Source organism: Trachurus trachurus (genome assembly GCF_905171665.1).
Source record: "Trachurus trachurus genome assembly, chromosome: 5".
Lineage (NCBI taxonomy): Eukaryota > Metazoa > Chordata > Actinopteri > Carangiformes > Carangidae > Trachurus > Trachurus trachurus.
Genome location: NC_139896.1, coordinates 15,087,866 through 15,109,089, shown reverse-complemented (window position 1 = coordinate 15,109,089; position 21,224 = coordinate 15,087,866). Strand labels below are relative to the sequence as shown.

The 21,224-nt window shown below is 40.6% G+C and overlaps 2 protein-coding genes across 3 annotated transcripts in view; both read right to left on the bottom strand.

The window, feature by feature from the left end:
- Positions 1-723: 723 nt before the first annotated feature.
- Positions 724-5,752, bottom strand: fbxo2 (F-box protein 2). Of its 2 annotated transcripts, none has more exons than XM_083971057.1 (6): positions 5,663-5,752; positions 3,631-3,696; positions 3,119-3,245; positions 2,879-2,971; positions 2,016-2,157; positions 724-1,924 (listed from the first exon to the last, which is right to left on the bottom strand). In XM_083971057.1, exons 2-6 carry the CDS (start codon positions 3,665-3,667, stop codon positions 1,790-1,792), a joined length of 534 nt encoding a protein of 177 aa, XP_083827183.1. In that variant the 5' UTR covers positions 3,668-3,696; positions 5,663-5,752; the 3' UTR covers positions 724-1,789. The 2 variants fall into 2 exon arrangements, with proteins under 2 accessions (XP_083827183.1, XP_083827182.1); XM_083971056.1 differs by having other exon boundaries at positions 5,606-5,720.
- A 1,307-nt stretch (positions 5,753-7,059) lies between these two features.
- The window catches only part of LOC310985959 (integrin alpha-5-like), a 38,511-nt gene continuing 24,346 nt past the window's right edge, over positions 7,060-21,224 (bottom strand). Inside the window, exons 19-30 of the mRNA XM_083971642.1 lie at positions 18,218-18,285; positions 14,537-14,687; positions 13,935-14,027; positions 13,139-13,218; positions 12,913-12,993; positions 12,696-12,801; positions 12,162-12,320; positions 11,935-12,036; positions 9,368-9,481; positions 8,942-9,043; positions 8,698-8,820; positions 7,060-7,819 (exon numbers count right to left, since the gene is read on the bottom strand). Coding sequence (XP_083827768.1) covers positions 7,736-7,819; positions 8,698-8,820; positions 8,942-9,043; positions 9,368-9,481; positions 11,935-12,036; positions 12,162-12,320; positions 12,696-12,801; positions 12,913-12,993; positions 13,139-13,218; positions 13,935-14,027; positions 14,537-14,687; positions 18,218-18,285 — 1,263 coding nt within the window. The 3' untranslated portion in view covers positions 7,060-7,735. The remainder of the gene's footprint in view (positions 7,820-8,697; positions 8,821-8,941; positions 9,044-9,367; positions 9,482-11,934; positions 12,037-12,161; positions 12,321-12,695; positions 12,802-12,912; positions 12,994-13,138; positions 13,219-13,934; positions 14,028-14,536; positions 14,688-18,217; positions 18,286-21,224) is intronic.

Genomic DNA, 21,224 nt, shown 5'->3' with positions numbered 1-21,224 from the left:
TTTATCAGGCTAAAAGGTTCTTGTCCTGGTTTGGGGCATGATTATTTGTAGCCTTGGATGAAGTTATCTTAAATAAAATTGGGCTTTTATTTTGAAACAATAGCAACACGGGTATGCATGAGTTGCAACCATAATCAGCATAAACATGTGACTGTAGTTATATCAACATAGGCTTGTAGTGGAGCTTAAGTGTGATGCACATTTACATCAATGTGAACAAGTGAATGCAATCAGATGAAAAGTCTTGTAGGGTTAAGTAGTTTAGTTGTTTTTATGGGTTAATTATTTTACCTCTTTATTACCATAGTATAGATGTATCAACATGGGAGAAGTTTCACTGACCAATGTTCTCAGCAGCGGAAAATATATAAGGAACAATAAATACTGTGCAATCACATGGTTACTTATTCTGATGTTTAATATGAACAACAACTGAAGCGCCTGACCTGTATCGACATGGTTTTATGCACCTCACCGCTGCCATGTGATTGACTGATTGTATAATTAGGTGGACAGGTTTTCTTAATAAAGTGCTTGGCGAGTTTAAGTACCACTGTACCATAAATTAGAGACATTGTGAGAACTCCTTGCTAACTTTGTCATCTTTGTTTTTTGTAAATAAGTATGGATGACAAACTACTGAGATTTTTTGTTTCATAGATGACACTTTATTTCATTATTTTCCCCCCACCCACCAAACCAGTCATGCATTTAAGCCCAACCATCAGTCACTGTGCAGAGGTAGTAGTTAATAGATCATGATTGTTTTAAGCAGTAATTTTAAAGTTAGTAAAGCCAAGCTGCCTGCTTCCATGATAGTGTTTTGTGGTGATTCACAGGTTAGTAGTTCTTCCACAGCATGAACAGCAATATGTGTGATTTATTGTACAGTGGCCTCAGAGAGTATCCAGACCCCTTCACATTTTCCCTTCAATACCCAATAACCCACAATGACAGTGAGTAAACATGTTTTTGCTAATTGATGGAATTCAAAAAGTGAAATCTCTGATTATTTAAAAGAAGTCCAACACTTAATTCAGTACTTTGAAGAAAATATTTGGCGGTTACAGCTTGACTCTTGCACAGCTGGTAGTTTAGCCACAATGTGAGACTCATCCCCAAAACCACTCCAGCACTACTTCCTTGTCTACTTTTGGTCATTGTCAAGCTGAAAAATGAATCATCACTGCAATCTGTGGTCATGTGCACTGTGACCATCACCACCACATTCAATCATCTCTTCCATGTCACAGTTACTAAGGCCACAGACCTCCTGGGAACACTCGAAGCTCAGCCACAGTTAAACCATGGAAGTCTACAGAGATGTCATGGCTTGATTTTCTTGTTTGGACCAATACATGTCTCCACTGTTGGACTCCGGTCAAGTCTTAGATACATCTTGAGGACAATAAAGGAAAGAGAATGCATTTTTAAGCAGATTTCGACTTGAGCGTGGGGGTCTCACTCCTTTTGGGAGAACACAATGACACATTTGCAAAAATATCATAAAACTGTTTTTCACTTTCATTAAGGGGTCATTATGGGTTATTTATTTGGAATTATATCTAGGGTGTGAAGAAAGTAAAGAAGTCTGAATGTTGCCAGAGCCCACTACACAGAGGTGTATAGTACAGCTACAGCAGGTGCATAAGGCAAAGCTGGTCCTGTTGAAACCTTGAACCCTTTACTTTGTCACTCTGGTGCCCTCATATGTTTGCTGCCCACCCCACCTCCTTCCTCCTTCTCCTTTCAGCATTTCATGTTCCCGTCTCACTCTTTTTCCTCTCAATCAGATGTCAACAGTGACACAGCTGCCGGTGACTCTCACTCCAAACCAACCGTCCCAGAACTTAGTGTCTTGTCCTCCATGTTCAAACGAGATGAAACGCATCCCCTCGCCATAGTCGGAAAATGTATGGCTGACCTGGAGTTCATACAGAGACAAAAAAACACTGTTATGTGAACAGTTGGGTTCGGACTCTATAATGGTGAATTCACATCTCAGCTCTGTGTACCTGTTTCCATGAGCAGTCGTCTGAAGACTCAGGGTCAAGAGTCACCGTGTCAGGTCTGTACTCCTGTATGACCTCGTGGTCCTCATTCAGCAGACACACGGTCATTTCGTAGGTGCAGCCACAGTCTGTCCTCCCACAGTACCTGCAGGATGAGCCACACATTAAAGCTACAGTTGGCAACTGTTTTTTAGTCATATTTGCTGGAACTGTCAATATATATTGATAGTACATGAAATGGGTAATTTAGGAAAAAATATCCAACTCCTCTGGCTCCACCTACAGCCTGTAATCACATTTCCCGGAGCTGTTCCACCAGTTAGGTAGAGGGGCCACGAGCAGCTGCCTCTCAATGACCAATCACAGCTCGTACAACCGCTGTAGACAGGTATCCCCTGCAGAGTATTGCTATCAGCCTGTCAAACGTAATGGCGGAGCAGCCGAGGAATATAAAACTGCTGATGCCACCGTTGACAACGACTGCGCAGCGAAAAAGAGTGAAAAAGCACATCGAATTGAAGCGAGTAGGAAGAAGACCGTTGTTGTTACAGTTAGCTAACTTCGCCCATGTGCTCAATGCTGAAAGAAATGTGAGATGGTTTTAGAGTCTCCGGCTGCTACGAATATGGTACGCCTGTTCTGTAGTACCTTTGGCTTGTGTGCGTACGCTCTGGCTGCCTCGTCCGTGGTGGTGGTGGCATTAGTGGTGGTGGGCAGAGGTTGGGGGAGGGGCCTGGACGTTGTATCATATTTAATTTTCAGACTAAGTCACAGAATTTCTTAGACTTACCAAATGTAGCTTTAACCAGTAACCCCAACCCTAACACAAAAGGTGTCTATATGCATGTCAGTCTTTCCTGTCTTACCAGTCTTCCACTTTGACAGGAGGCTGAGCGTCCAGCTGTTCGGAGGTGTAACCCTCGGCCAACAAGTCGATCACCTGTCTCTTCAGGCACAGCCTAGGACAGTGCATATTTTCACAAACTGAGATGTCTGGGCATGGGACCGATGAGACCACTCATACTCAATATTCTATAATTACAACCCAATCAAACACATGCTGATAATTTAGTCACACCAGTACTCATACAATGATAAATACTCACTCAAATGAGGTTGCAAAGTACTTGCTCACTCCATCAACACAGAAGTCATGGCCACAGTCTCCTGGCATGTCCTCGACTTTCCACTGGCTCCCCCCATTCACTGTCAGCTCCCAGAATTCCAGTTCCTCTGTGGGGGAAATGCACAGTCTCAAGCTGACAATAGTCATGTTGTGTATTTTCTGGCAGGTTTAGAAAGACTTAAGGGCAACAAAAGGACTCAAGGCCAAGACCAGAACTAATTCAGTCCCATTTTACTTGAGTGTATGTTGGTGTGTGAAGTCCATTCATTGCCTTTTCTAGAGAAGTAATTGCAAGAAAAGTGGAAGTATAGTGAAGCCTTTCTCTGTGGACTGAGGCTGTAATACTTTCACATTATTAATATAGAACCAAGGCCTGCTTTATGATCATAAAAGACATGGACATAATACAATATTTGACATTTATGGTAAGTTCAGCCAGTAACTTTCTGCACATCATTTACTTGAGTAAAACATTGAGTTGCAACATCTTACCATCCCCACTGGGATTCTTCAGCAGGTTTCTGGTCATGTCTACAGCTGATACAGAGAAGCCAGGACCTGTGAAAAGCAATTCGGATCAATACATCTCTCCACTGCAGTTTCTATCAGGCAATGTGGATTGAAGCTGCCCAAGCAGGCCACAGCATTAGAAACCTTTTCAAGGGGGTTGGAACTATTATAGTCTAATAAAGGACACAGTGTTGGGTCCAGCAGAGTTACAGAGACTAAGAATAAAAACAGGGTCACACGAGGGAGGACCCTAGGCCAAAACCGAGCCAGGGCATCTGTGCAGATTCCAGACCCAAACATTATAATACCCTTTCTGCTGACTCACAGCACTGCAGATGAGGCAAAAGCCTCCCTCTGTGCATGCTGAATAGGAGGTACCATAGAGGATCAGCCAGTCACCAGCCAGTGGGGATTTCAATATTGATCTGTACAGACAAATTCATCAATACAATGTGCAGTATGTGCCTATTTCCAAGAATCACAAGACCCAGTTGAATTATAGCCCATAGTGCTCCTCTTATTGTCGAATGACTTTGATAACAATGCAGGAGTGGGTTGTTAATCAGTGACATTATTAACCCTTTGCCAGTGTTTACAATTTGCAAAAGTGATCTTAGGAGTAAAACAAATCACCAAATAGTACACACAGGTGATTTTGTTTTCCCCCAACAGGACTGGTCAACCATGCTATGTGACCAGTTGGCTGGTTATGTGGCTGACAGACCAATCAGCACAGCCCATCAATACATCCCATTGGTTAATTGTCATTCAATCAGGGACTGACTACAACTGAAATGAAAATCATGGTTTGACAGCAACTGGTTATCTTTCAAATTGAATAGAACAAAAATAATTTTATTTGGAAGATGTAGAACAAATGCACAGTTTAAGTTCATTAAACTAAATTCCTGTAACAATTACATACCACATTATGCCTACTAATTATTCTTCAAAATGATGCACTGACATTGTAGAGTATGCAACAAATAATGTTCAAAGCCAGAAATAATGTTTTAGCAGAAAATACACAGAAACTGTTCAGTAATTGAGATGGGGCTTACAACTTTACAGTAGGAGTAATCTTAACTTTACATAACCTGACAGATGTTTTGCATATCTGTGAGTGGGGTAAGCTATAAGGGGTAAAAAAAAATGTTTTTAAAAGCAATGTCCAAGTTTGAAACTGTTTAAAAAGAAATATAAAGATTTAGTTCTTATGAAATAGATATGTACATTTATATGTTTGTTTACACTTGATTAATAGATATTGTTCAGTAGAGTAATCTATTATGTCTTCATTTCTGGAGAAGGTTATAGAATAGCCTACTTCTTCTTACTCTTGTTCGAGCAGGCAACTTCATTTATTTGTTTTGTATATTTGTTTGCATATTGTTTGAATATTTTGTCTGCTATGTTTTTGTAGTAGCCTACTTCCTTTGTTTTATTTTATGCATTTTTTGTTTGTATATGTACTTGCATATTCGAAATAATCATTTCAATCAATCAAAGTTATCAGGTCAGCTGGCATGAAAACAACCAGAGGCAGGGCACAAATAGGGCAAAAATCCAAGGACTAGTTTAAGATCAACTTGTTTTTTCATTGCCACTATTTCTTCTATATAATGCACAAAGTTACATAGCCACAAACTGAAAATGTTTATAAATTGAATTTGTGGGTCTCTCATCCACTCTGATTCCTGAATCAGAGTGGTCACAATACAGTCACAATACAAGCAGTAATAACAATAACTTTTTTTTAAAAAGTTGACCAAGGTCCATTTTATCTGATGCACAGAGAACAGACACTATCTGCATGCACTGGCTGTGTTTTCATTCTGCGTTTCACTGCTGGCTAAAGCTCCAAACACAAACAGCTGAGTCATCTGCCCCTGCAGACTTTTAAAGATGCAGCACATGCACATTAATGTCATGCTCTACTTGCTAAAAATGAACTCACCTCTGCTCATTTGGAACACATATGTCAACTCATATGAAAACAGAATGTGTTACTCACAGCCAGGGGAAAGCAAACACAGTCTTCCTTTTCCTTTTTGTCTCCTTCTTATATTGACACTTGAGCTCTTCTGCAGGCTAGCGCCCTCGTGACAGGGGCTTTTATAGCCGGGGAATGCACACACCCACCCACACACATACAGAACTACAGTGAAAGAGAGAGGGAGGGCATGGGAGAGCAGAGGAGACACAAAAAAACACCAGGTTGGGAGGGAGCATCCATCCAGCGGAACTCAGCAGAACCATACATGCACACACTCAGCACAAATATCCATTAGAGCAAGCACATCAATATCAACTGTGGGAAAAAAAACATTCAGTACTCTTCCATGATAAAAGGTCAGAGTTTGTTTTGCAACCTTCTGTAGAAGCCTAACTCATGGAGTACTAGTGGAGAAAGCACACACAGTTTAACTGCCATTTTGTGTCACTTCATTCATTTGTGCATGAATTGCTCAGACAGTAGGATATAACAGAATCTTGCTCTAGACAAGTGGCCGATATGACAAGTCTGCAGAGGACGAGAGCAATGTGTCATGCACAGGGAAACGTTTTCAATCTGAACCATGCAAATTTGAAGATTGACAGTGATAAATATATTGATTATGTAGAACGATGTGTGGTCAGAGTTAGACACTTGAAGGCTGTTTTCACATTCATTTGCTGTCAAATCCAAACTGACTAATGGCATCACAAAAGGTGTTGGACAATCTTATGAACTTATAACCAGATATGAAGTTGACCAAGTGTGATGCAAAAACTGAAATCTTTGATTGCACTTGAAGGCAACAGAGAACAGGCACTGTAAAGTGGTAGTAATATGTACCACCCACAGGGGGAAGTAATGTACTAAGTAAAGCAGATCAAATCATAAGATAAGAAAATTAAATGTATGATGTAAACATAGTAACTCCATGTAGAACATTTTGAAATAACATACAGTATAAAAGTTGGCATTGAAAACAAAAACCTGGGTTGAAAAAAATAAACAACATGATAAACATGTCATATTACAACAAGTTGTACTGGCACTGATGAATATTGGCACTTTATCCCAGTTTTTTATTTTTCAGATTAGGTTTTTGATGCCACATTTAATTTCCAATGCCAAAATGTAATGTCAATGCTGTAGTCCCATAGCTGTGATGCCTGTTGTTTGTATTTTCTCTTGTGTTTTGTACAGAAAACGACCCCCCATTCATGGCCAACAGAGCATTTGTCTTGGTTCAGGTGGTCTAATATGACTTACAGAACCTTTATAAAGTGCCTGGTCCACTGCCAACATTTTTGAAGGGTTCTCTTTTATCTCCGTTTACTCTCAGCTGGCACATCAATCAGCATTTTGGATGGGAATACAAAATTAGGCTTTATTCTGGGTCATATCACCGACAGGTCATAACACAATGAATACAATACATACATTGCAACACACACAAAATACCTCCCAATATGGGAGAGGAATGATTCAAGTTAAACATCGCAGTTTCACCAGGATTGTCCTGCAGACAGTACAGTACAACATTCACCAATCAATGAAAGAGAATCACTGTGCCATAAATAACAAGTGGTGTATACATCATACAAAAGCAGGGATTTCAAAAGATATTAAACAATGGGATTGCAAACATGGCTTACAATACACTTTTTTAGGGAAGGAAAGGAATACTGTAGAGTTAGTGCCTTTGTTGGGGGTGCATTTGTTTTCCTGTGTTGTGTGCTGTCCAAGGAATATGTTCCAAAGAAATGTTTTTTTCCACAGGGACAGAGCTTCTAAGAAGAAAGTTCATGTTGTTTCCTTTTCTGCAGAGGCTTCATAAATCTTGCTTTGACTGGACGTCCAAAAGACCAGTGCTTATATACATATACAAAACTGCTTGACCCTTGTAGTCATCTTTCCCGCTTTGGCATTTTAGTGCAGCACCAGATAGTTTGTATTCCAGTGATACAGCACCCATAACTGTCCCGTCATTAATAGGGTGCCTGCCTATCGATAGCAAGTCTCCTTCTGTGTTTGGGAATGTGACGGTAATTCCAGTTCCTTGGAAAAGCTGCAGGGGGAGGCTCCGTCTTGGATCTAAGCCTCAGAGGACGCCTGGGGTTTGAGCTGGGCCTTCTCCATGGTCGTTCCATACGGGTCTGACCTTTTAAAGAAGCCCATCTGAAGGGAAACAGGCAGAGAGTAAGATTAGTTACAAATCAATCTGGCAAAGTATAGAGGGGGATCTGTGGAAATCCCTTGATGGAGGCTTCTTTGCAGTTTGCTGTTGAGTTGAAAAGGCAGAAGATTCATCACCAAAGCACAGCTGTCTTATCTTAAATTAATGTTTAAATGTTATTCCTTTCAGTTCAAATGTTAACTCACCACTTCTTAAAAAAAGAAATATAAAAGTCTGCCCTTTGCAGTTGTTTATTATGTCCTTTTAATTGTCTGTATTTTATCTTCTCCAAGCATTTTATTCTCCAGGTTCTACAGTCACTTTATTCACACAACAATGTGTTGGCATAACAAAATGTACTTTTGAATACTAAAGTATTTTTTTAATTCAACTACTCCAGTACTTTAACTCAGGTAAAAATCTGACTGAAAAACTTTGCCAGTTTATATATTCTTTGACTCAAGTTGTGGAGATGTGGAGTGTGTCCACCTCTGCACTGAACCAGAAAGGAAAATCAAAACAACTAAGAGTTATGCTTACTCTGTGCACATACATCTCTTGCTAAATATATGTAACCAAAATAGACAAGCACATGTTAACAAAACTAATTGTTTCTGTCTGGCTAAAATGTTTGTTTGTTTTTCCCTCTGTGTTGACTAGAGGGCCATTTGTCCAGATCCTCCCTCAACTGGCAGTGAACTAAACCATTGTACATTATTGATACTCACACATTTGTTCTATTTCATAAGCTAGACATTCAATCTGCATCCCACTTAGCAAACAGCTACTGGTTAACTGTGAACAACTTTAATAAATGGCAGCCAGTCAAAAAGTGTGCCTTCTGTGGTTGAGGTGTTAGCAGGGATCATCAGCTCATTACCTTGTACAGTAGATATATAAGCAGGGCGAGTAACAGCAGCCCAGCTAGAACAGCCAGGATGATGATCCACACTGGAACAGAGAACAGACTATCCGGCTTGTTCCACACTACAGCCGTCACCACCTGAACAACAGGAAACCACAGCAATTACATGAGCCTCTGCAGGGTCGTACCATCTGCCACTGATGTTCATGTGTAAACATGATGTTTACAAAGTTGTGAAATTGCAATAGAGTTTAGTTACTTTTTTAGACCCCACTGGCTTGAACTTGGGAGGAATAGAATAAGGCATCTTGTCTACTTTGTAGTGGACAGAGCACTCCAGGACATACTGCTTGTAGGCTCTCTGTGGACACAGAAAAACACAGGTTTAATGAGGAGTTGATAGCTTTGGGGTTTATCCCCAAAAGCTACAGCTAAACATTGGTCCAGCTAAAGTCTAAAATGGTTATATACTATACATGCTATAGCCTACTGTCTATGTACTGTAGTATGGAGTTGGCACACACCATCTGTAACTGTTGCTTGGTGTCCAACAGGTGGCAGTATAAGAACAGAGATCATCCGACCTCATGTTGGTTTTCTCGCGCTGTCTAGATTGCTAGAGTTTCCTGTACTAACAGTGTACATATGGACGATCACTGCAGAGCAGAGTGACCTGTGGTCTCACCTCAATGAAGGTTTCAGCCCAGACTCTGGAGCGTACAGTCAGGATAACACTGGCTCCTCTCTCCAGTAGCCCCACATCACACTGCAGCTGCCAGCACTCCACTGTAGAGCAGGTCTGAGGAGGAACGGGGCCAAACAGTCAATGAAGCATTTAACATTGTAATGACTAGTTCCAACTTCTCCTGCAGGAATCACACATGAAAGAATTGTTCCCATTCATATTTCTGGTACTAATGAATTCAATGTCAACATAGTAATCGTATGAACATTGACAAATCTCACAGGAAATACAAGCAGGTCTGATCTCTAATTTCTTTTAAAACATGTTTCATGTCAATGTGTTTAATTTAATTTAATTAATCCCAAAACCTAGTGCAAATAGGTTTAGAACCTTTGTAACTAGACGGTTTGTTTGGACATATTGTTTGATAGAGGCTCATGATTTTAAATCAAGTCTGTCAGTTCTGAACTTAGAAATAAAAAGAAAACGGAGAGCTACTGTAAAGGATAGCAAACCATTCACTGTCTGACTCTGCACAATGTCAATTTGAAAGCTCTGTGCAGTCCTCTCCACTTTAAGAGATACATGCATCTTCATCTTTAAACATATCGCACATACAGGGAATCCAGTGTAGTTTTGATTTCGAAAAAGAACAAAGACAAAGATAAATAGTAGGATAGAGTTTCATCTCGTAGGACATTTGGCTGCCGTAATAGTCTCAAAGCAACAGGAGCCTCCTACTGTCTGTGACAATGCATGCAAAGCAACATGTACTTAGAAAGCATGTTTCTTGGAAGGATGAAACATTAGAACAAAATCATCTTCATTACTGTCAGACCAGACAGTAAACTGCACTTTTACAAAAAAAAGCTTGTTTGATACGGTTGTAAGAGCTGCTGTGACAGTGATCAGCTGTCTGTGTCTTAATGGTGTTTTTAGTTTCTGTCATTTTATTGCTCTTCTGCCCTGGTGGATATTAGAGAATGTCTCTGTCATTTTGTCTCTCTTCATTCATTCCACTCACAATGCCGAACTAAACAGATGTTTGCATTGATTTAAAGGTCTGTTTGAAACCAGACTATTGCTTCTTAAACACATTCAACCGTTTCAAAGAAATAAACCTGTGTAACAGGCAGTGTATTTACAAAGTAGAGTTTAAGTCAGACACAGTGAACTGTCCGTTTGGGTTGGCACTGATTTAAAGGCAATTTCACAAGTTAAATTAACAATCAAGTGAAGAATGTTTGGAAACATCTTCATGTGGTTGGATTCTCCAGCTTACTGATGGTCCATCGGAATACCATGAGAGATGAGCTGTCAGTGGCATTACAGTCAGTGGCATTACAGTCAGTGACGCAAGCTGCTCCAGAGCAACACAGGCCTGCATCACAAACCTAATTAATTTCATCTCAGAAACAATCACGGCAAGTAGCAGGAGATGATGTCCAGGACTCATTATATCTATCCCCATTTCCTCTGGCGAAAGAAATAATCTCATTAGGATTTAAATCTTTTTCAACTTCAAATGTCACATCTGCCTCTTCCTCCAACCTGATTGGATGACTTTAAATGCACAGCCCACTCAGCAGAGCCACACACACAGCCACATAAGAAACCCTGTGGAATTGAACACTCAACACAAGAGTCATTGACTTCATTTAAGAGCCTCTTTTGTGGTGTGCTTGGACTGAGCAGCTCAACAGGCCCACGTCAGCATGACCCAACTGCTACATGCTGAGTCAAGGAGGGAAGAGAGAAGGAGAAAAACAAACAGCTCCTGGGGTATTTATGAAATACATAGAGTCAACAATTCTATCCTGAAGAGGAACAAATGTGCTCAGGAGGTTTTTAGAGAGAAAAGACAAACCCAGCCACAGTTGGTTATTTTGTCTCTTTGCACCTCTAAATCTGTTGGGTTTAGGCCATCAGATGACACAACTAGGCTATCAACTTCATGCCTAGCTGGACAGCACATTGTTTCTGCTATGCAAAACACAACCATTCCCAGACATACAGTAAGTTTTCCCTGCCACCAACTTTTTTTTTCACCCCTGAGTTGCTAGCTGGTTAGTATGCCACTCTAGTGGGGGAGAAGACATGATAGAGATTGGGGTTTCTATTCACCTCTAGACATTCTATGTGAGTAGGCTGAATGATGCTAAGCTCACGTTTCTTATAGATCGATGGCTAATGTTAAATTAGCTCTTGTTATTCATGTCAAAAAAACAAAATTCCCAAATAGCTCCAAAGATTGTTAGATTAAAAACTCTTTCATATCAAGGTTTGTTTCCATTTCAGGTGCCTGGGAGTTAATCTGTAGGCTATATTAGTAACAAACTGTAACTGTAGCTTCAAGTGATGTCACATCTGCTGCTACTTCTGTAACACCTGAATCTTTGGCTGCATTTCTGGGTAATCTATAACATTAGGTTTTGACAAAGGAGACATATTTGTGGAAACGATCTTAATCCTTTTTTTTAATCGTAGGGCTGCAATACAAAATTGGTGAACTTCTCTTGCAATGCAACACTAAAAGTGCTGCATTGCAGGACTTCTTCAAAACGTACCAGGTTTCCTTGATCAGCTAGGGGATACGCCTCCCTCCTCTGGATGCTGTGCTCAGTGTTGGATTTCAGTGAAGTGGGACCCTCTGCTGTTGGAGGTTGGAGCTTCATACAAAAAGACATTGACTGAGTCACTAACAAACAATCAAAATGTTACGGACAAGAAGAGCAAGGGTAGTGGTCTGACTGTGCCGACCGAGTCCTGTGTAGGCCTATGTGTGTGTCCTCACCTTGAGTTTCAGTGCATTAATGGTGGTTTTGGAGGAGCAGCTGAGCGGCCCCTCAGTGACCACCTCCACAGGGTAGAGCAGCTCATGGGTTTGTGTCCTCAGAGGACATCTCACCTCTAACGTTGACTGGCTGACCACGCTGGGACCATTATTCACCAGCTGAAACAGAAAAAGTTTGAAGTTAGATGATGTTTCAGCTTAAACGCAATAGGGTTTTGGGGGAAATACACCTTTGGTATGCTAAGACATATTAAACTGATGAGACTGGCAGTGCACAGATGGTAATACCAGGTCTGAACTGGTTCTTCATGAAAGAGATGTCTGATGGAGGTTTTGTTTTGTGGAGATAAATACGAGGGATCAAACATAATTGTGTTGTGTGGCTACAATGAAATCTGTCAAAGTTTAGTTAAGTTTAAAGCAAATTATAATAGGTTATAATACTCCCTCTGCGCGGAGCTACGTCTTCAGAGCAGATTGGAGGCTCCACTGAGTCACTGATTAGCATGCTAACCTTGGTGGGAAGTAATTTACCTCATAGACATGCTGAAGCTCAGGGCCAACATCCTGCTCTTCCCTCAGAGTTTGATGGGCAGTCCAGTTGGGAGGGGGAAAGATGATTTTGTCTGGCCGAGAAACACTGCAACAAACACAGAGTTTAGCGGTTATCTCTGAAGGAATCACTGTGATACGATTGGTTATGTAACAGTGATGTAATGATGCTGTGGTCGACTGGGCAGTGAAGCCTCACCCCTGCAGAATGACATCGGCCATCGCAACCACCTCCAGCTCATACAGCACCACCTCACTCTCAGAGTTGTTTGCATTTTTACTACAACAGACAAAACAAAAAAATATACATTTTACCTGATTTGAAGAGAAAATGACTAATATTGATGATATTTACTGAATGCAATCTGAACCTGGATTTAGAAACATCTAAAAACCAAAATAAAAGAAATTCTACTGCAACCTACCTTCGTATTTGAAGCTCAAACTCCACAGTATTGTGAGTGTCCTTCAGTCTGGGCACAGTGAACCTCAAACCAGCCCATAACTAGGAAATGAACCACAGAAAAGGCAAACAATTTATATCAAGCACATGAGAAATGAATCATAAAAAGTGAAATTTCGTGAGCTTAGAATTATAGGGTTCTATCTCCGTTTTGGGTAGTTCCGAGATATAGAGCATCAAAGTTCCAACTCGGCTTGTGTTTTGGTTGATAGAACCTTTTTATTTTATGAATAACTAATTTAAAAAATGTTGAAAATTTAAAAATAACACCACACAGGCATTAACAGACAACTAATGGATGATATTATGCAAAAAACTCAATTCTGAAAAAAATGGAGATAGAACCTTATAATTCTAAGCTCACGATTTGTTTCTTGGTTCCCTCCACACTTCTCAGCAGACCTAAAAATGGCCTTGTTATCTTATTTAAGTCCATCTGATTCTGTTGGTTGTGATCAAAGCAGTTTTTATTCTTGCAAGTGCCAGGAAGAAATGTTTATTTTCTTACTGTGAACAGAAAGGAAATAGTCCTAAACCAAGCCTAAACTCTTATTCGGGGCTTAGTGACTCCCCAGCTTCATTTCACAAAAAGCCTTGATTGATGTTTTGTAGGTTTTATCAGATCAATATAAAAACATTTCGAGTTTGCTTGTGCATGAATTACGCTATGCAGGAATAAGTTAACTTGACCTAATCATACTGAGACACAAAAACTGTAAAGAGGCCAAAAACAATATCTGGGCTTTGTTGGCTCTTACACTGGTACCAGGCTTCATGGGGTTTCCCAGATCACACACAAGATAACGGGTCTGGTTTTCTGCCTCATAGCTGCACGTCAGCTGAGTTAAGCTCTGGAAAGGATACAAAAACATCAAACATTGTCAACCTGTTTACCTAAAATATTAAGATTACTAGATAACGGAGCACATAACATAAAACATTTTTCATGTCTTTCTTCAACAAGACACTGTCGATACGCTCTGGTGAGTTGAAAATAAAAGGTTAGATTACCATGTGTTTTCTGCCACAAGATGATCCCTGTTTAATTTTTTGTGGTGTATTTTTTGTATTATGTTTTTACTCTGCTTAGACCCCAGTGGCAATGTACACAATGTGGGTTTTCTACATCAATGTACAGCACTGCAGTGGAATGCTACTTTGGTGGGAAATCAAACAAAACTTGATGAGTAATAAGAAAACACTGTACATTTTTTATGAAAGCCAGGGTCTTGTTATCTGTGCTTAAGTTAGAGAACAATAATATTGCAGTAGTAGGGAAATCATAATAATTACCAGTATTCATGCACACAACAAAAAGCCTGAGCTGGGTGTATGGTAACAGTAACAGTGTCGTCCTTACCGCATTGGCGCGCGCTATCCCGCTGTAGTCAGCTTCAGGGGGAAGTACCACATAGAGCTCAGCCTCGTACGCCCCTCCCTCTCCCTCGTTCCTGGCATTGAAGGTGAGGCTCAAGGAGTTTTCATCCCCCAGGTACACCTGCGATCTGTCCCTGTTAGAGAAGAACCACAACATCTTAACTGAATGTCCTCTGAACAATGAAGTAACAACAAACGCTGTGCTTTGGTTTCTTATTAAAGGTAAAGGTAAATTGCGCCTGGAGTCTCTGGTCTGTCCAGGACGAATTTCTCCCAAGGGAGACAATAAAGACAAACTAACTAACTAACTAAATACAGACTATCCCGAAAATCATCACCATAATACCATCCTCACTATTACATTCAGACATATTTACATTTTGAATCATTCCCATGACAATCTCAGTTGTAAAATTCACATTCAATATCTTTTTGGTCACTTGAACACAACATCTGACATTTTCACCGAGTTAAGATATGTATGGATACATCAGCAGATCTCGTCTCAACCAACTCCTGAGGAATATGGGACTATATGATCTCCACCTGCTACTTTCTTTGTCTGTATGCTCATTTTTAACTTTCAAGTTTTTTATTCTTTTATTTCTATTTATTTCTTTATTTATTATCTAATCGATTTTTCCACTGAAAACTAGTGCCTGCTGTGGTTGACACAGATCACATCAAGATTTTGTAAAACCTAGTACATGCCTGTGTATCATCAGTGAGTGAAAATGAGTATGTGGTTAAAAACAGCTGAGGAATTTATTATTTGATTTATTGAGACTTTAGTCTTAATAGACCATAATAAGTCTAAATAAAGTGAACTAGCAGTCACTTCTAAGCTGCTGCCAACCAGATTGTATTTTATATTGCATTATTTAACCCTAACCCTTGATGACGCAGTAGAAACTGTTCTAAACTGGTGTGACTTCAACACTGGGTCATGCTGCATTCAGCTGCACACACAGTCAGTCGGTCATTGAGTCGATTTGCCTTTGTAGACTCAGCCAAGTTGTTGCAGGGCAGCCAAAAACAAGAATGCGAGCTGAAAGACACTAAAATAAGTCAACTGATAATTCTTGGTAGGTTCGTCTCTATAAGCCCCTTCACCTTACACTTATTAAAATCCATTGCAAATAAAGCCACTGATAAATGAATTTACTTGTTAGCACTGTCATTTAGCTCACAGCACCAACATGCCTTTGGCATTTACATGATGACTAGCATGGCTGCAAAACAAATGAGAATATATTGCCTTTTAAAAATGACAGTCTTGGAAAAACTAATTTATGTGGCAATCAAAATGATCAAAAAGTAACTTAAAATTACAGCGCCATCATGCCTATAGTTTAGTTTGTGCTATCTCTGTTGCCAGTTGTCAGTTGTAAGTGAGTTGGAGCAGGGTACGACCAACATGCCCAATAAGTGATTGTAATGAAAAGCAGGAACGTGAAGTTTCTCCAGACAATACTGCTCTGTTTTAAGACAGTCCCCAAAGGCCATTTATCCCTGCATATCTTTCCATGGCCGACCTGGGAAATGACCCAAATCTGATCACTGTGATTTGTCTCAGGAAACCGACCCCCACCGTATTCTGCATGTTCACAGTGACGCCCCTGTGTGCAAACACACTTTTGGCTAGTGATAAATCCTCTCAACACCCTGCAGTTCCATCCCTCCCCCAACAGCCCCACTGCGTGGTGATAAATTCATGTTTCTATTGAGCAGAAAGGAGGGAAAGGAGTCTGGTTGGGGGTCAGAATCAGGGTTCTTTCTTTATTCCCTGCTTCCTCCTCCCCTCCCCCTCTCTTTAGAGGGTTTGAACACAGTGACCCCTCGCTAGGTAAGACAACCACCAGATGATTTTAATTAGGCCCGGGAAAGTTTAGTGAATGCAGAGGAAGCAACACAGATACCTTAACACCAACACTGAGCAGATGCTGAGAGAGGACAGAAGTCTGCAGGCGTGTGACAGAGACATTCAACTCGATTTCATTTGTTGGAAAAATACAGTGAATCATAAAGCTCATGAAAGTGTAATTGAAGCCAGAGGATACGACCAAAACAACAGTGACAGCGCTCTAGGCTGTGAATGTTAAACATCCCACTGTTTGCAAATTCTTGGCGAGCCTGAGAAAAATGCTCTGTCTTATATGTCAGTGAGGGGAAATTCTGTTCAGTGAAAGTGCTGAATCATTTGGTCCCGTTGCAGCTACAAATGTAGATCTTTTGAGTTTTCATGGGAAACTTTTCGCACTGAGAGTATTTCTGCAGCTAAGAGAACTCACATGGCCGTGTAATAAAAAACAGAGGGAGCTGGCTGGGAGGAGAGAGTCTGAGTTGTGTGTGTTCGCTTTGTGAATGGACTCAGACGCTGCCTGTGATAAACAAGATTAATTAATAACAGTAAGTGAGCGTGGCCAAGAGCCTGTCCTGCATATCTGTCCTCCAGTGTAGACGTGTTGTAAACAGAACTTTACCATCTGTGTCTCGATTTCTATAAATCACAGTTTAATCTTTAGTTTACCTTTACTAAGCCTCCTCTCTTTCCCCAAACTCACTGCAGGTAACCATAGAAACACAACTTCTCGAACTCCGAGTTAACCCCAACCCTCTGTCTTGTTTCCTTTAAAACTCTTACTATAGCTCTGTTCTGAAATGTAACTTTTGAACCTGCATCATCAATACTTTTTACACTAACCATGGACTGAATGAAGTGAAGGCAGGCACGTGTCACGATCCACAGAGAATTAACATACAACTCTCCAGCTCCCTTTAAGCTCTATGGATAAATTTAGCTCCTTTGAGCTCATTGTTTTGGTTTTACTACAACTTCACTGTTGTGGTTCACTCTCACTGCTCCCTAAGGAGTTGGTGGGGACCAAAAAAGAGGTAAAAGTAGTGTAAATATTGGACCTAGGCTACATCCACACATCATCCATGCTACCCAGGAGTTTTTTAAAACCCCTCAATTGTGACTTTTGGAAAGGCTAGTACAGTACCCAATAGGCTAGTCACCCATGTTGGTCCTCTGACTGGGTCTTATCAGCTTCAACTACCAGCGATAAAGACAACGTGGATAACAAATTACTGAACTTGTTGACTTTCCAGGAGGTACATTTTTTTTTATCAAGCTGCAAGTGTCAACAATCTGCTTCCTGTTTACAGTGCACTTTATGTGGTCATGTGATATGCATTTTCAGGTGTCAGTAGAGAAGGAGAACAGGAAGGGGTTACAAACACTCATTTAGACAGAGATCATACTAGACTGGGCACAGCGTTACACTCATGTTCTGACCAGAAACATGACCCTGAATGAAGTCTAATGTCTATAATGCTAATGAATGTAAAAACACATGTTTACAACTTGTTCTGCTTCTGTCAAGGTACCAAAAATAAAAATTAATACTTTTTTAAACAGTGTGGCCTGTGCTGTGACAACTTTTATGGATTGTTTACTTTGTTCAGCCAAATGGCAACTGATGCTTAGGTTCTTAGTATTTTTTCTCCACAGTAACAAGAAACACAAAAGGCTTCATCTGAAATGTGTCAGACGAACAACCCACCAGGCACATTTTCTGTGGGAGATTAGTATTTAATATCTAGAGAGATTAGGGTTTGTTTGTTGAGTCAGGTAAATACAAAGGTGATTTCCTCTTACCCATAAACAGCCAGTTTGAGGTCAGGGACACAAATGTTGTCCTCTCCACAATCGAGTTGAATCTGGGCCTAAGAAAGAAAGAATAGACATTAATGGGGGGGGGGTTAACAGAGCACGGATGAGTGAGTGATGTATATGATGGGTGAAAGAGAGAGGGAGGGAGAGAGGGAGAGAGAGAGAGAGAGAGAGAGAGAGAGAGAGAGAGAGAGAGAGAGAGAGAGAGAGAGAGAGAGAGAGAGAGAGAGCCAGGGAGTACCCAGGGAACAGAGAACAAAGGTATGGGGTGATTAAGCTTTGGAGGAAGAGGATGTTTACAGAAGCCCATACACTAGACTCATGATTTAATGAAAGGATAAATCAAGACAAACTATACATATCCTACAGAACTGTACCAATATTTGTAACAACCAGATGCCAAGCTGTTGTGTGAAAGCAGTATCCTTTAATATTTGCAGCAGCGACGTAATATGTGCTTTACATGTGGGAAAGAAGAAAGGGAGGAACAGAGAAACATGGTGAAGGTTTAGGAGGATGAAAGGGCGATGAATCTGGTGTAAACAAGAAAGACATTTTTGTGGACCAGCCTCCATCAAAAAGAGTGAAAACCTTACATTTACAGCACAATCGGTCTTAATCTGCTCTTTAGTCTTACATGACAGATGACTTGGTAAAACCCACAGTAAAAGATACATTTGATTTGATTTGACGGTATTGTCTTTGCCGGCATGTCCCTTGAACTTTCAGCTTTATTTTCTCTTCTCTGTCTCCACCACTTCTCCCATGTAGCTTCATACTGTCAGTGTAGCCATGGCCCCATCTCTCCAACATATGGGAAACATTAGATTGTAAAAGAATGCTACGCAGAGCTACAGAGAGCAAGGAATCAGCCTGGCAATGGTTAACAGTGTCTGGGTGGAGATTCCTGATTCAAGTCCCTGGTTTTACACTCACCCTGGACTGCAGGCTATTGGTCACTTTACACCAAACAGACAGGAGTTCACACACTAGGTGACACAGTTACATTACATTACACAAGTGATGAGTCCCAATTTATCTTCCCTTCCTGCTAACCACTTTTCATCTTTCAAAAACTTTGACCCATGTGACCCATGAGTCTCTCCAGCTCTTAAACAAATTGACCATGCAGTTGCCCTTTTGGCCTTCTTTAAGATGTGAGGCAATGAAACACAGACATCTTAATTATACCTGGCAGAGCAATGACTATCCCACTTCTGTGGGACATGACCAGATTAAGAATCTGATTTAAGAGTTATAGGAATAGCATTTATTTGTTTGTTTGTTTTTTTTACAAAAATTGCCTGGAATTTTTTTTTGTCTAATTTCATTAGTCCATCCACCCATCCATCTCCTTCTGCTTATTCGGGGTCGGGTGACAGTGGCAACAGGCTAAGCAGCGTATTCCAGATGTCCCTCTCTTCAGCAACTATTCCCCATTACTTGTTGGAGATCCTAAGGGGTTCCCTAGTCATATGGGATATGTAATCCTTCCAGTGACTTCTGGGTCTACCCTGAAGTCCTCTCCCAGATGAATGTGCCCAGAGAACCTCCAAAAAAAAAAGGCACCAAGGAGGCATCCTGACTAGATGCTTGAACCACCTCAAAATCCCCAACTGGCTCTACTCTGAGCTCATCAACCTCTCTAAGGCTAAGCACAGACATCCTTTACCATCCACTCTGTTCATGACAAACAATCGAGTGGTAAATCAAGAGCTTTGCTCAGCTCTGTCTTCACCACAATGGTCCGCAACAATGTCTGCATTACTGCTGATGCAACACTAGTCCAATCACCGACTCAAATTCACTAGCGCACAATCCATTCACGTATATCATTGAGGGATAGTGAAATAACAGGAAAACCCCTATAAAACAGTACACTTCAACAGCACTCCAGACTAGATGTCCAAAAGTGATCAGGAAGGTCATCAACACCTCTCTAGAACACACAACCTGAATATTAACGTCTCTTTCTCTCTGGTTGGACCTCAAAAACTAGTTCACTCAGAAGAGAAAATGGTATCAGATATCAGATGTAACCTCAAAAATGAATTTACTCTGATCCGTCACAGATTTTTTTGTTTAAGGTTACAAAAAAAATCATAAAATCTCTCATGGAAAGAGGGTTAACATCAGAAAACTCCTCAAACTCTGAGGGTGTAATTTGAATCCTGTGTATAAAGAAAAACCACCATTAACAATAAAGACTGACTGAAACATTCACGGAACAGTGAGAACACAGATGCATGAAATGACTATTAGTGAAAAACCATTAATAGTGTGAATAATGGGTGTAACATCATAAGGAATTTAACTAATGTAGTTTTAAGTGTTGGTGTGGTCACAGTTGTGGCCTGTAGCACTGTAACCACACCCAGCAATGATCTAACATGACTATTGTGAATTATTATGTCACTGCACCAGTAAGAATTTTTAACTGCTTTAAATAAAATTATGTTGCATCCAGTCCTGCTCATTTGAAAGCAGTCGAATCCACTCCACTTAAAATTCATGCATTCAGAAGAGACAGAGCGGTGAGGCTGAGAGCTGCATCCAGGTATAGTGTGTGCTAAATTGTCAGCATGTGCACTAAAATCCTTAACACCACTAAAACAAAATAACTCATTATAGACTTCAGACAACACAACACAAATCATCAGCCTCTCTTCATTAAAGGATAATGCGTAGAGAGTTATCTCATTCAAATGTCTCGACATCCACATCCCAGGCTGTCCCTAATAGACATATAACACCACCACAGTTGTCGAAAAGGCCCAGCAGCGCCTCCACTTTCTGAGGATAAACAACTTGAGCGAGAAGCTGCTGGTGTCGACAATTGGGAGCATCCTGTCGTACTGTATGTATGGTTTGCTGTACAAAGAGACATCAAAAAAGGAGAGAAAGTAATCGGCTGGCCCCTCCCTTATCTGTCAGACATCACAAACAGTCCAATTCTCTCAAGAGCCAATCATATAAAGAACACACATCCAGG

Coding starts and splice junctions, on each gene's coding strand:
- fbxo2 (XM_083971056.1), bottom strand. Junction 2,158..2,878: donor CCTGTCAAAGTGGAAGACTG/GTAAGACAGGAA, acceptor CTCATCCTGCAG/GTACTGTGGGAGGACAGACT. Junction 1,925..2,015: donor ACGACTGCTCATGGAAACAG/GTACACAGAGCT, acceptor TATGAACTCCAG/GTCAGCCATACATTTTCCGA.